The 14,978-nt window shown below is 40.4% G+C and overlaps 1 protein-coding gene across 1 annotated transcript in view; it reads right to left on the bottom strand.

Annotated features, from left to right (window-relative positions):
* elovl2 (ELOVL fatty acid elongase 2) overlaps positions 1–14,978 on the bottom strand; it is a 59,275-nt gene that overhangs the window by 1,276 nt on the left and 43,021 nt on the right. The window contains exons 3-7 of the mRNA XM_051881869.1: positions 10,438–10,625; positions 10,245–10,322; positions 9,774–9,945; positions 7,136–7,260; positions 578–712 (exon numbers count right to left, since the gene is read on the bottom strand). Of these exons, the coding sequence (XP_051737829.1) occupies positions 578–712; positions 7,136–7,260; positions 9,774–9,945; positions 10,245–10,322; positions 10,438–10,625 (698 nt within the window). The remainder of the gene's footprint in view (positions 1–577; positions 713–7,135; positions 7,261–9,773; positions 9,946–10,244; positions 10,323–10,437; positions 10,626–14,978) is intronic.

The following is a 14,978-nucleotide window of genomic DNA, read 5'->3' as shown; positions in this document are numbered from 1 at the left end:
ACTAGCAAGTGGCATAATCACAAACAGGCAACATGGGGCCATGGCCCCATGACAGGCAATGTTTAAATTCAATATATGCAACCAGGGCCCAAAGCTAACTTTTTGCCACACCTGCCAATGGCCGGTAACTAAAAATTTACTGGCTATAAATATTTTTTTACTGGCCATGAAACAGGCAGTTATGACACCAAAATTTTAGATTAAGTGAAAATTCAAAATCTTCAAGAGAGCCGAGACATGGCTTTCTGTGTGCGCTGTTCTGATGATTTGTGATACCGCTCAGATTGTGCTACCTCCCATTAAAACAGATAGCGAAAAATGCTACCTATCAGAAAGTGCAATCATATTCATGAGGCTTTTTTTAACGTCCATACTTACCCCTACCCTAAACCTACCTGTCCATACTTACTCCTACCCTAAACCTACCATTAAAACAATGCAAATATATTGTTTGTATGTTGGTGTGTGTGTGTGTGTGTGTGTGTGTGTATGTATGTATTATAATTTTTTTTTTTTTTTTTTTTGAAGTGAGGGCAAAAGATCATCTGACTTGATTTTGAAGAGTAGAAGTTCTCACCTGCATGTAGAAGTTGACAAACAGGACGACAAGTGTGCACATGTAGAAGGTCTGAAATTTCAGACAGCCCAGAGGGTAGCCACAAGGAACGACCCATGCGCTTACTGTGTGTGTTATAGTCAATACAAACTGAACCTGAGACAAAGAAGAGACCATTACTGGGAAGACAATCATCTTCTAACACATGAAATGCAACAAAAAGAACTGAACAGAGCAGGAAAAAAAGTGTTAAATTAGGATAAATCAAGTACGCTTAAATTTAATTTTAACTAACAGAAAAGTCTAAGTATATTTGGTCTATATTTGTACTCAATCTTTTGATTGAGATATACTTAAAAGTATAATTAAGTATTTTAAGTATACTTGGCTTGTAGTTGTTTACCCTTTTGATTGAATAGCCTATTAAATAGGCTACTTTTTTCCACATAGTTTTACATATTTATAAACTTACAATGCTTAGAAATATTGATTTATAAAGAAAACATATGTTCCTAATTCTGAGTGTCAATTCTTGTGTAGTCCATTGATAGTGTACATAGGAATCTACTTCAAATCTACTTAACCTTTTCCCTGGCACTGATGGAATTGTCAAGAAGGGTCTGTTTACGTCCTGCAGTACTACAAACCACACCTCAGCAAATTACGCCTATTACTACAAATTACACCTCCCGAGAAGAAACAAGTGTGGAAGTCATTGACTAAAACAATCTTTTGAAGTAAATTATTTTACTTATATTGCTTTCGAATCTTATGAAGTATGAAATAGCAGCTATTAGTAGAACATAAAATAAATTATACAGTCAAAAACACAGACTCATGGTAATTATAGCTAAAAACCTACCCTAAACCTACCCCTTCCATAAAATTCAAATTTACTGTAGAGTTTCATAACTAAAATACTTTAAAAACCAAAAAAAACAAACATGATGTCTTACGGCATCTGGTGATCTATGTACGATCTATTTGTCTTATTACTAGGTGGCAATATCTTAAAAAGTGAGGCCGTACTAGTGACGACATGAGCAATTCCAGAGGGAGGGGCTCTGATGACATCCCAAATGGCTGTTTCATTGTAGGGAGCCTAACTTGTGGAAGGGGCGTAATTTGTAGGGGTGTGGTTTGTAGTACTGCGGGACGCAGTTGGACAAACTTGGAATTTTCCGACAATCCATGTTTTCACGTTATATGGTAGGGGGCGCTATTACACCTCCTTTGTACAGAATCTCAGGATCAAAACAGGTGAAAAAGAAAAGAGTAACGCTGCAGTACACAAGGAAGGAGACGAGGCCTTTTTTAATGGATGTCAATGGAGGAGACGCTTCACTATGCTGTTTTATAAGAGATGTCATGGACAATTCAGTTCATGGCATTTCTCATTCATTTCTATGGTATCTGCAAACAGTGAATGGCTGCCGCACAACTGAACGAAATTCAATGACGATTGAAAATAAATGTAATGTGATTGGTTATCAAGGCACACATGATCCAAGTTAGCCGTTATGCCTTGTCCAATGGTAGAGCCATGGACCCTCGTATCTCTCAATAATAAGACCATCTCTGACTTTGGAATGTGAAACCTTTCACATGACCTTGTGTTTCCGGTCTGACGCATTCCACATTTACTGATGCAATGCGTATGAATGGAAGTCAATAGAACGAAAAGTGTAGTGTGACCGCCCCTTAATGTTACAGAATGAAATGTCAACCCAGGAAGAGGTATAAGACTGTGCAAGCTTTGGGGGTGTTGATGCAAGTAATCTACTCCATCTATGTTTTTGATATTCATTATGAATCTGACCCGGAAGAAGTCTTTGACACGATTTGCTTAGCTTTTTGCTCAAAATGTTTTTTTTTTGTTGTTTTTTTTATATGACCCTTACCCATTCAAGTGTTGATCAAAAATAGAATATACATATTCTCTATATATTCTTTCTTTTGATATATTGCATGCTCAGATATTCATACAATGAATGAGCAATAAGGCGCATCGTTCGAATTAAGCTGAAGTGCTGTTTCTGTGATAAAAACACCCTGTTTACAAAATGTAACAGACTTTATTGTGATTAATATTTTAATTGGTTTTGTACATATTTTGTGGGTGTAATTATATATAAGGTCTGCATTATCCGTCTTACAAAGAGGGACTCTCTTATTTTGACGGGTATTATGGTCTGAGTGTTAATGATCACTGTAAATGCAGCTATACTGTCTACAAGCGGCACGGTGAGAAACGACGAATCAGTGGCAGTAAATGGATGTCCCGTTCTACAGTAGCTATAATACCACATTAAGCACAATATAGGCTAATAACAAATATGAATCAGTGATGTACCAGTACGAGCCTCGGCATCACTGCAGCTATGGTTTTGGATCATGCAAATAAAGAGATTGCAATGCTGAAAAATAAATGTTATGTATTTATTTTAGATGCTGTAAATAACTTTTACAATAAAAAAAACTATTAAGTCTGATTCATCTGAAATATTTAGGCGATCAAGTGTTTGACTGCAGGACATTTTACATAATCTATAGGCTATGTAATTCAATAACCTGTCACATTTAAAAAGTCTTCTCTACAAACAATGGTAATGTTAAAACGTTTAATTAATGTTTATTATTTAAGGGCCTGTTAATGTTTAATAGCTGGTTTGCTGCTCATATCCATCGATGTTTGATTGATAAACGGGGAAATGCTGTTGTTATGTGACGACAGTTTAATCTATTTTGCAAACTCACATGTTTATCACAAGGTTAAATCCAGTTAGGCTATATAAGTTAATAGAGCTATTAACTTAATTATAATTAAGTTATTATAATTCTAATTATTGAGGCTTTCTGTTCAATCTTGAATAACGTGACGCTTCCATAACGCATGTATCCAATATACCTTTGTTTCCAAGTTGCTGCTGTATAATCTACAAAGAAATTATTTTCTACTTGTTTGTAGCTTATATGGCCACTCAGACCGTTGCTCGAATTTACCGGCAGGTGGATTTATTTTACCAGCTGTCATACATTTTTCATTTTAAAAATATATAGCATGTATTAAACTCATATGGCATTACATCCCACATTCAAGCATATGTTATAACTAATCCTGATCGATTAAAATGATTAAACTAAGACATATTAATTTCCAACACCACACTGTACACAACTATCAGTCTTTGCATTAATGTTGCAACAGCACAATAATACTGTGCATAATACACACTTTAAGATGATGACGACAGGAAAATATGAGTGAGAGATGACTGAAGTGTTTATATATATCCAGAAATATCCAGGGTGCGAGCGGTCCATGAATCAGAGGATCAGGCTTGAGTGATAAGGGAGCTGCCAGCTGATCATTTCCCCAGCATGTCGCGAAAAACACTCTATACATCCCAATGTGCATACTATCCACCCTAAATAGTACTGAATATTACTAATGTCACAGAGACTACTATTTAGGATGGATAGTATGCACGTTGAGACGCAGGCACTGTCTTTACAGCACATGGAGCGTGATAATGGTCATGTCCCAAGACCGTTCAAGTTAGCAGTTATTAAGCCTCTCATTAAGAAACCACAATTAGATCCAAATGTATTGGCAAATTACAGACCCATTTCAAATCTTTCATTTATATCTAAAATACTAGAAAAAGTGGTGTCGGTCCAATTGTGCTCCTTCTATGCAAAAAAATGCTATCTATGAAAAATTTCAGTCAGGATTCAGGTCTCATCATAGCACAGAAACTGCGCTCGTTAAAATTACAAATGACTTACTTCTAGCTTCTGACCAAGGCTGTATCTCAATACTAGTGCTTCTTGATCTCAGTGCTGCGTTCGACACTATAGATCATAAAATACTCCTAGATCGACTACAGAATTACACTGGTATTCAGGGACAGGCATTACGGTGGTTTAGGTCGTATCTATCAGACCGTCACAATTTTGTTTATTTAAACGGGGAAAAAACTAAGATAACGATAGTAAATTATGGAGTGCCGCAAGGATCTGTGTTAGGCCCTATGCTATTTTCAATATACATGCTGCCACTTGGTAATATTATAAGAAGACATGGAATTAGTTTCCACTGCTATGCCGATGATACTCAGTTATATATTTCAACACAACCAGATGAAAACTCTAAATTATCCAATCTGACAGAGTGTGTTAAAGAAGTAAAACACTGGATGACTAGTAATTTTCTTCTATTAAATTCAGATAAGACTGAAGTATTACTTATTGGGCCAAAAACCTGTACACAGTCTCTCAGACTACAATCTGCATTTAGAAGGATGTACTGTTACTCCATCCTCGACAGTTAAAGACCTGGGTGTTATATTAGACAGCAACTTGTCCTTTGAAAATCATATTTCATATGTTACAAAAACAGCCTTCTTCCACCTCAGAAACATTGCTAAGATACGGAATATGTTATCTGTTTCTGATGCAGAAAAGTTAGTTCATGCTTTCATGACGTCTAGACTAGATTACTGTAATGCATTACTAGCTGGTTGCCCTGCTTCCTCAATAAACAAGTTACAATTAGTACAAAATGCAGCTGCTAGAGTTCTTACCAGGTCAAGAAAATATGATCATATAACACCAATTTTATCATCTCTACACTGGTTACCTATTAAGTTCCGTATCGATTATAAAGTACTGCTAATGACCTACAAGGCTCTAAATGGTTTAGCTCCTGTGTACTTAACCGATCTTCTATCGCCCTACAATCCTTCACGCTCTTTAAGATCACAAAACTCTGGACTTCTGGTTGTACCTAGGATAGCTAAGTCCTCTAAAGGAGGGAGAGCGTTTTCACATTTGGCTCCTAAACTCTGGAATAGCCTTCCTGATAATGTTCGGGGCTCAGACTCGCTCACCCAGTTTAAATCTAGATTAAAGACGCATCTCTTTACCCAAGCATTCACATAATGCATCTCATATCAGATCAATTGCACATGACTATCTTTGCTTAATGTTATGCACAGCAGCTATGCTAATTATTCTCCATTTGCTTTTCCGTTGTCCCGAGGCGACTAGAGAGTACATCAGTTTCAGTTTGGACCCAGACTCTTAAGAAGACCTCAGATGACCAACACTTTTGAAGAGACAGCGCCAACTCCTGCGAGGACTTCAGAAGATGCACCAGACCGTTCAAACATTTTCATAACATTTAATTCGTAAAACGACTTTGATTCCCGACCCGGTTCTGATCGAGGCTCGGCTATCTATCACTGTAACCGGAAAAACTTCTACCCGGCGTGGATCATTCCGGAAACCAAAAATGAGGAAGTGTACAATAGGCCTATGCAGGACGAGACCGTCCCCGATTGTAAAGCAAAACGTGATTGGTTGTAACGAAAGTGTGCTGCGATTGGTCAGCGCAACGTGGCCGTTATCTGATTGGCTTGAGTAGTCGGTGGGTGGAGTTGACCTATTTGTGGATTTGTCTGCAGTCCTGCTAGAATTGTTTCAGAATCCACAAATGCGTGCAGCGATCCACAAATGCACAGAAAGCAATTCACAAATGTACAGGTGGTGATTCACAAATAAATGCAGGCAGAGTGCTTGTGACATAAAAACATATTTGTTAATATGTTTTTTTATTAGCAAATATCGTTTTATTTATTTGTGAATTCTATTAATTTTTGTGAAACTCCTAACATATATTTGTGGATCTCATTCTATTTATTTGTGCATACGATTATTTTTTGTGAATATCTTTACATTTATTTGTGGATCATAATCTATTTATTTGGAATATTGCTACAATCCTATCTCCATAGCTGAAGACCCAATTTGATTTGAAGCACAATGTTCTCTCACCATTCTTGTTTTCTAACACATACTCACTGCGTTTGGTGTGGTCTTGCGGCTTTCAGAGCAGAAAACAAAAGCTGATGCTCTCCGTGTGTTTTTCCATCGTTTTTGTGTGCATTCATATGTAAATTGTGCAAGCTTATTTCATCCGTTAGGTCGAAAGATCTGAAAATACCCATACATTTACCCACTCATAGACCCTCCCTTCGAAGAAATCAGGACAGAAGTGGTTGAAAGTTGACAAAAGAGACTGATTTAAACACCAGGTGTACACGGGTATGTGTCTCCCTCGTCTACTTGTGATTTGATCAACCAAATATATTAATATCAGGTGTAAACAGGGCCAAAGTGTACTTTCATAAACTAAAAAATGTACTACAAGTGTTCAACTAGTAAACTATCAGTATACCTATAAGTTCAATTGTAGTATAGTTGCAGTACAAATAAAAAACATAATTGTAAACTTCTTTTATACATGAAAAGTGGGCCAATTTAGTCCCAAGTAGTATTGAAATAGTACACTTACAAGTATACTATTAGTACAATGATAGTAGTATACTTACTACATGAAGTATACATAAAATATGCTTGAACTTTACTTAAGTGTACTTAATAAAATTAACCTGAAGTATAGTTATTTTTTGTAAAGGATAATGGCAGAATTAAGGTCTTATAAAGACTGTAAGCATGAAAATGTGAAGGAAAATGGAAATGTAAGAGCAGAGTGTAGAGAGTTTGCACACTGACCAGCTGAGCCTGGGTGAGGTAGCGCTTCCACCACAGATATTTGTGCATGGATGGGATGGTTGACAGACCATAGTAAGAATACATGAGGATATGGATGAAACTGTTTAGCATCGGTCCAAAGAAACCTGGACAAAGATGTTGCATTAGACAGCTTGAACTCAACCATCATGCCACTTGATAACATGCAAAGATTATGTGTCAATAAACATGTTATAAAAAATGTGTATATATATATATATATATATATAATATGCAATACTGTTATACGTTCTCTGTGTAGTAGAGAGAATATTCCCTGTATAGTTTGTTATCTTGGTTTCCTGTTTCCTGTGCCAGTTTGTAGTCCCTTTGTTGATTGGGTTTTAGGGATGTACCGATACCAATATCGGTATCGGGCCGATACCAAGCTCATGTAAAAATAGACCGATACCTCACGTGGCGTAACTGACAGAATTTTCCGTGCACAGAGACACCGGCGGCAGCAGCATAAACAATGTCAGCCTCAGAGGTCTGGAAATACTTCAAAATTAATGATGACAACACACACATTGCGAACTGCATGCTTTCAATCACAATTCGTTATCGATTAGTGAAGGCGGGATAGGCGGAATCGCGCTGAATGACACAGACCAGAAGCGCTCTCTCTCGCGTGCGCGCTCTCTCTTTCTTGCGCGCAATCCCAGTTCTCTCAGACAGCGCGCGATCAGTTCTCCTCGCGCCTGAATGGTCAAATGCACACATAGTTGTCAAAATGTCCATCGTGTAGAGTATCTGACGTAAATACAGTCGGTTATGGCTTAAGTGGACATAAACATTTGGGTGAAAACAGGATATGTGTCAGTATCCATGGATTCGGTCTTAAAGGGACCGTAGCCTATATTTGTCATCAATGTTACTAAAACAACAAAATATGTTAAATAAATGTATACATGGTAAATAAACCTACCGTATCTGAATTAAAACTAGTTTATTTAATTTGTATCTCTATAGTATTTGTTGTATTGTTTGTAATTTGTTTGTAAATTTCTTTTTATATAACAACAATTATATATATTGGTAATTATGCCCTTTGAAGGTAATTGGACACTGTGAAATTTTTGTTCTTTAAGTTTGTGATAAGCACATAAAAATTATTACTTTTTTCATTAGAGTAATAATGAAGAAGCTGTCCTACATTCATTAGTCTCACTGGGTTGTGCTTGGAAAAATGCAACATCAAAAAAAAAAAGAGAGAGATTAATAAATGTATAGGCACCGGTATCGACGGCGAGTACTAGAAAAAAGTATTGGTACTCGTACTCGGTCCTTAAAAAATGGTATCGGTGCATCCCTATTGGGTTTCTCTGGGTTTTCTCCTAGTTGTGCCTTGTTTACTTGTTACCCTTGTAAGCCCTGGATGTATTACATGCACATTTATAGCCCTTGTGTTTCCCATGTTGTTTGTCAGTTCTTGTCCTTCTAAGGCTGTGATGTTGTTGTTATCAGTTCAGTCTAATTGTGTTTTGTTTTTCAGTTTTTGAGTTATTTGTATTTTTTATTACTTTAATAAATCTTCTGCATTTATATCCAACCCCCTCTCACCATGTGAGACAAATACCATTCCAGAGACAAAATTATATTATGTTTATGACAAAAATATTTCCACTATTTGAATATATATACACTACTGTTCAAAAGTTTGGGATCGGTAAGATTTTTAATGGTTTTAAAAGAAGTTTCGTCTGCTCACCATGGCTGCATTTATTTAATTAAAAATACAGTAAAAACGGTAATATTGTGAAATATCATTACAATTTAAAATAACTGTTTTCTATTTGAAAATATTTGAAAATGTAATTTATTCTTGCATTGGCAAAGCTGAATTTTCAGCATCAGTACTCCAGTCTTTAGTGTCACATGATCCTTCAGAAATCATTCTAATATGCTGATTTGCTGCTCAAGAAACATGTGTGTACAATTGTACAAAATATTTGTATACAATTTTTTTTTTTTTTTTCAGGATTCTTTGATAAATAGAAAGTTCAAAAGAACAGCGTTTATTTATTTTCTTTTGTAACATTATAAATGGCTTTACTGTCACTTTTGATCTATTTAATGCATCCTTGCTGAATAAAAGTATTAATTTCTTTAATTTCTTTTCAAAAAAAAAAAAAAAATGTTTCTTAAGCAGCAAATTGGCATATTAGAATAATTTCTGAAGGATCATGTGACACTGAAGACTGGACTAGTGATGCTGAAAATTCAGCTTTGCCATCACAGGAATAAATTACTTTGTAAAATATATTCAAATAGAAAACAGTTATTTTAAATTGTAATAATATTTCACAATATTACTGTTTTTACTGTATTTTTAATTAAATAAATGCAGTCTTGGTGAGCAGATAAAACTTCTTTTAAAAACATTAAAAATCTTACCAATCCCAAACTTTTGAACGGTAGTGTATGTGTGTGTGTGTGTGTGTGTATATATATATATATATATATATATGTATATATGTGTGTGTGTGTGTGTGTGTGTCATTTTTGGAAACATCATCTGAAAACAATAATAAAACCTTGACACATTTCCTCACACCAATACTGTCTCTTAAACCTGTGCCCTTTCATTGATATAACTTTGTCCTTCAGGCTCACTTACTCTGTCCACAGGGTATCCAGTTGAGGACACACCACCAGATGTTAAACATAGAAGCATGATGATACACATGCAGGAAACTGATCTGGCTGTTTTTCTTCCTTAGCACAATGAAGACGGTGTCCAGGAATTCAATCAGCTTGGAGAAATAGTACCACCACAGTACTTTTGCTACCTATTCATATAAAACGGTGCAAGTTAAATGTAACAAGACATACACCATATATCAAAATGTTTACGCACATCAGATGACAAAGCCAATGATCCTACATTAGTGTTAATACACTTATATGCCAGAGTGTGATCATAAACTTAATCTTGTTTGTGGTATGCCTAAAATAGTATTGTTAACTCTTCAAGCATAACAGTACATATTTATAGATAGACAGACAGGGTGACAGACAGAGAGATAAACAACAAAATTGGTCTGAGCAGCATAAAGGAATCATGGGAAGTGCTGTTTTTCTTACTCACTCTGATATCTGCTTCACCAGCTTCATACAATCCCTGACACTGAAGACGGTAACCGGCAGACCAGACTGCTGATATCAGCTACCAAACACATGAAACACAGCGTTAATTAAGAACAGTTTAAAGGACACTGGACACCAGCAGATGGGCACCTGTATTGCTGCTGTACATGTAAACATACTGTATACGTACTTACCTCGACCAGCATGTAGAATGACAACACAGTAATAGAGAAGTTGTACAGCAGTAAAACATTTTTCAGTGAGTATGCTGGTCTGTTTTTCATGTATTTTGTTCCCAGGTAGATTGTTAGGAGGTAGGTGATGGTGAGCAAGAATGTTGGTGTGTAGGAATCCAGCAGGAGCCATCCTCTCACGCGAGTATCTGACATCAAACACACACGTCACATACTGTATACTGCAAATGGATGGCTGGGTAAGGTAAATTTCAAGCACCTTTTTAAAATATATATTAGAGAACGTCTCAGTTACAAAGGTAACCCTCATTCCCTGAAGGAGGGAACGAAGACATATGTCAGACCACCGATGTATAGGAAGCTTGCTAAAGAGGCCAATCTACTCCGAGTGTAACTAAAACATGCAATTATTTGCAATGCATTCCTTAAAAAGACACGGGAAAAACACAGGCTTCGTTTAGGAACAACTGTGGGAATTACACATATGGGATCCCTGCAGGGTCACACATATGGTACCCAGCCTAAATCCGGTTCTCAAGGATGCAACAGAGTATAGTCCTGGCGGCAGACACGTCCGGCTGCCATAGGTGGTGGAGGACTCAACTGGGTCTGCCTTGTAGGGACTCTCTGGAGCAATAAGCGCATGTAAGCGCAGCAAGCCGACACTAAGCCGGGCCTCTCCATGTCTCTGACCGGTTGAGGTGAGAACACAGGAGGAGACTAGCTTGACATGAAGGTTATAGAACCTAGTGAACATGTTAGGTGTTAGCTCTACGCAGCTCTACAAATATCTGTCAGTGAGGTGCCCAGGAGGATGCAACATCTCCGTAGAGTGAGCACGCAACCTGAGCGGACAGGGCACGCCTTATGCTTGGTAAGCCAAGGCGATGGTGTCCACTATCCAGTGGGCCATCCTCTGCTTGGAGACAGCCTTTCTCTTCTGCTGGCCTCTGTAACAGACAAAGGGCTGGTCTGAGGTCCTAAGGCTTTAAGTTCTGTCTACGTACAGTCGCAGAGCGCGGACTGGACAGAGTAAAGCCAGGGCTGGGTCTGCCTCCTCTGGGGGCAGCGCTTGCAGAGGCTCACTACCTGGTCCCTGAAGGGAGTGGTAGGAACCTCGGGCACATAGCCGGGCCAGGGTCTCAATACCACATGGCTGTCACCCGGCCTGAACTCTAGGCACAATTTGTCAACCGAAAATGCCTGCAGGTCCCCTACCTTCTTGATAGAGGCCAATGCGATCAGCAGCAAAGTCTTCACAGACAGAATATTTAGGTCTGCTGACTGAAAGGGCTCGAAGGGAGCATTCTGAAGTGCTCGGAGCACCAGAGCAAGTCCAAAGAGGGTATGGAGGGGGGTTGAGGAGGATTCAACTGTCTCGCCCCCCTAAGGAACCTGATGACCAGGTCATGCTTCCCAACTGACTTGCCATCTATGTGGTCGTAATATGCAGATATTGCAGCAGCATGTACTTTGAGGGTGGAGGGAGACAGCCTTGACTCCAACCCATGCTGCAGGAAGGAAAGGGGGCTGACGCAAGGAGCATGACATTCGGAAACCAGGTCAGTTTGGGCCAATAGGGTGCAACTAACAAGACCTGCTCTTTGTCCTCCCTGACTTTGCACAGGGTCTGTGCAAGTAGGCTCACTGGGGGAAACGCATATTTTGTAGGCAGTGAGAGGTTTCTGGAGAGGCAAACAGGTTTACCTGAGCCTCCCCGAACTCTCTCCAAATCAGCTAGACCACCTTGGGGTGGAGTCGTCACTCTCCCGGGCAGCTCGTGAAAGCCCCTCGATGGCCACACAGTTGAGCACACCGGGGACATGAATGGCCCGAACCGACCTCAGATGCTTCTGATTCCATAGGAGAAGATGGCGGGTGTGTTGCGACATGAGACGGGAGTGTAGACCACCTTGATGGTAGATGTATGCAACGGTTGCAGTGTTGTCCATAAGGACCAGCACATCCTTGCCCTGTAACGATCTCTTCAGCCGGCTCAGTGCAAGACGTACTGCTAGCAACTTGAGGCAGTTGATGTGCCAATGCAGTTGGGGGCCCATCCACACACCCGACACTGCATGCCTGTTGTACGTGGCACCCCAGCCGTTGGCATCTGTGAACACCACAGCATGCCAGGACAACTGTTCTGGGGCACTCCGGCCCGAAGAAAAAAGGGGTACGACCACGGGCTGAAGGCTTGGCGGCACTCTGGAGCGATTGCCACTCCCATATCGCATTGCCACGCCCATCTCGGGACTCGGCCATGAAGCCAGTGCTGAAGTGGTCTCATATGAAGCAAACCGAGCAGGGTTACTGACGCAGTAGCTGCCATATGCCCCAGGAGCCTCTGAAAGAATTTCAGTGGGACCGCTGTCCTTACTTTGAACGTATTCAAGCAGTTCAACACCGACTGAGCATGTTCTTCTGTGAGACGTGCTGTCCGTTTGACTGAATCCAACCTCATACTGAGAAAAGAGTTCCTCTGCCCAGGGGACAGTTTGCTCTTTTCCCAGTTGACCTGAAGACCCAACTGGCTGAGGTGACTGAGCACCAGGTCCTTGTGTTCGCATAACTGATCCGAGACTGTGCTAGTATAAGCCAGTCATCGAGATAGTTGAGGATGCGAACGCCATGTTCTCTCATGGGAACAAGGGTTCCCTCTACAACTTTCGTGAAGACGCAGGGAGACAGGGACAGCCCGAAGGGCAGGACCTTGTACTGATATGCCTGACCCTCGAACGCAAAGCGCAGGAGTGGCCTGTGTCAAGGGAGAATTGAGACATAAAAAGTACGCGTCCTTCAGGTCGATCACTGCAAACCAATCTCGGGGATGGATGCACTCAAAATGAGTTTCTGCATGAGCATTTTGAACGGTAGCTTGTGAAGGCTCCGATTCAAAACTCCCAGGTCCAAGATCGGTTGTAACCCGCCGCTTTTCTTGGATACAATGAAGTAGGGGCTGTAGAACCCTGACCTCATTTCGGCTGGAGGGACCAGCTCTATCGCATCCTTCACCAGAAGGACCGCAGTCTCTGCACGCAAGACATGGGCATCGACTGCTTTCACTGAAGTGAAGTGGATGCCCCTCAACTTGGGGAGATGTCGGGCAAATTGAATCGCATAGCCGAGCCTGATAGTCGTAATTGAGCCATTGAGACAGACTGGGGAGCACTAGCTAGGCTCGCAGGGACTGTACAAGCGGGACCAAATGGTAGGCATACCAGCAGTGAGGCAGCAAGGTGGAACACAGGGACGTGGCTTGGGGAGTTCTCTTTGTGAGGCAGCCCGTAGCGGAGTCTGAGTGTGCTGTGCAACACTAACCTGGTTCCATGGTTGGGCAGAGGGAGCAGGAGAGGTTTTGGTTGCCTTCTCGAACTGTGCGCTGCTGCCCACTGGCAATAGAAGAGGGGGATGAGAGTGGTGAGGTTTCTCTACTCCCACTGCTCTCTTCGGACCCAGAGATGGAGGAAACTGCAGTTTTATTGAAAATGTGGGTACCACTGGCAGCTTGGCCAGTGGCAGAACAGAAACAAAAAGTAACAAAAAATTTACAAAAAAGTGGTGCGGTCACCATCTCCCCATGACCAGTCCCGTCCATCTCTAGGTCACCCGTCCTAGGGCCCGCAGTGGGTACGTGGCTCATCCACGAACGCCACCTCAGCATGCTCGATACCCAGACATGAGACAGCAATCCTGACCATCCCTCGGCGCCAGGTATCAACCACATCCAGAAACACACAAGTAGAATGACATCTTTAAAAAGACGCAAGCTCTACTTGTGTAAGCTCTTTCAGGGAACTAATCTCTCTCAGTGCTGAAACACGCAGGAGAATGGTCACAGCAACACAGACAGGGATAGTGTGCAGCCTGTCGTGTGCGTCTTACCAGCCGTGAGAATGACTATTCTGTGAAAACAGCTGTTTTTTTGTTTTTTCCAGCGCTCTCAACAGCACATCATAACAGCTGTGAGAGCAGCTATTCAGCACTCTCAACAGCGCACCATACCAACTGCGAGAACAGCTTTTGTTGCTCAATTCAGGCAAAAAAAAATAAAAAAGAAAAAGAGAAAAGAAAATCGACCCCGCCGCTGTGCCGTACACCAACACCGAAATCCTGGAGAGGTTCTCCTGAAGAACTGCTCGTCTTTCTTAGAAACACTCTTTTCAAAAACAGCATTCGTGAACGCTCGGCTCCAAAGCGAAAAGCTAAGGAATGCATTGCACCTTCTGGTCATTATATACCCGCAGAGCAGAACTGCAGAGCTGCTGCAAAAAATTGCATGCCAATGTGCATTGGCTCGTTTTAGTTACACTCAAAGTAGATTGGCCTCTCTTGCAAGATTCCTATTTGTCGGTCTGTCCGACGTACGTCGAACGTGACCGACTGAATGGAAACTTCAAATTCTTGTAAAAACTTTGGCTTAACCTTATTTTACATAGCCATCATGTTGAAATCAAAAGCAATCTTGAGGTGAAAAAAAAAAAAATAGAATTGAAAGTCATTTGTAATTTGGCAGAGGGTGGACCAAATGCAGAATAAAA

The sequence above is a fragment of the Ctenopharyngodon idella genome, chromosome 23 (genome assembly GCF_019924925.1).
Source record: "Ctenopharyngodon idella isolate HZGC_01 chromosome 23, HZGC01, whole genome shotgun sequence".
Classification (NCBI taxonomy): Eukaryota; Metazoa; Chordata; class Actinopteri; order Cypriniformes; family Xenocyprididae; genus Ctenopharyngodon; species Ctenopharyngodon idella.
This window is presented reverse-complemented; position numbering and strand designations above follow the sequence as displayed.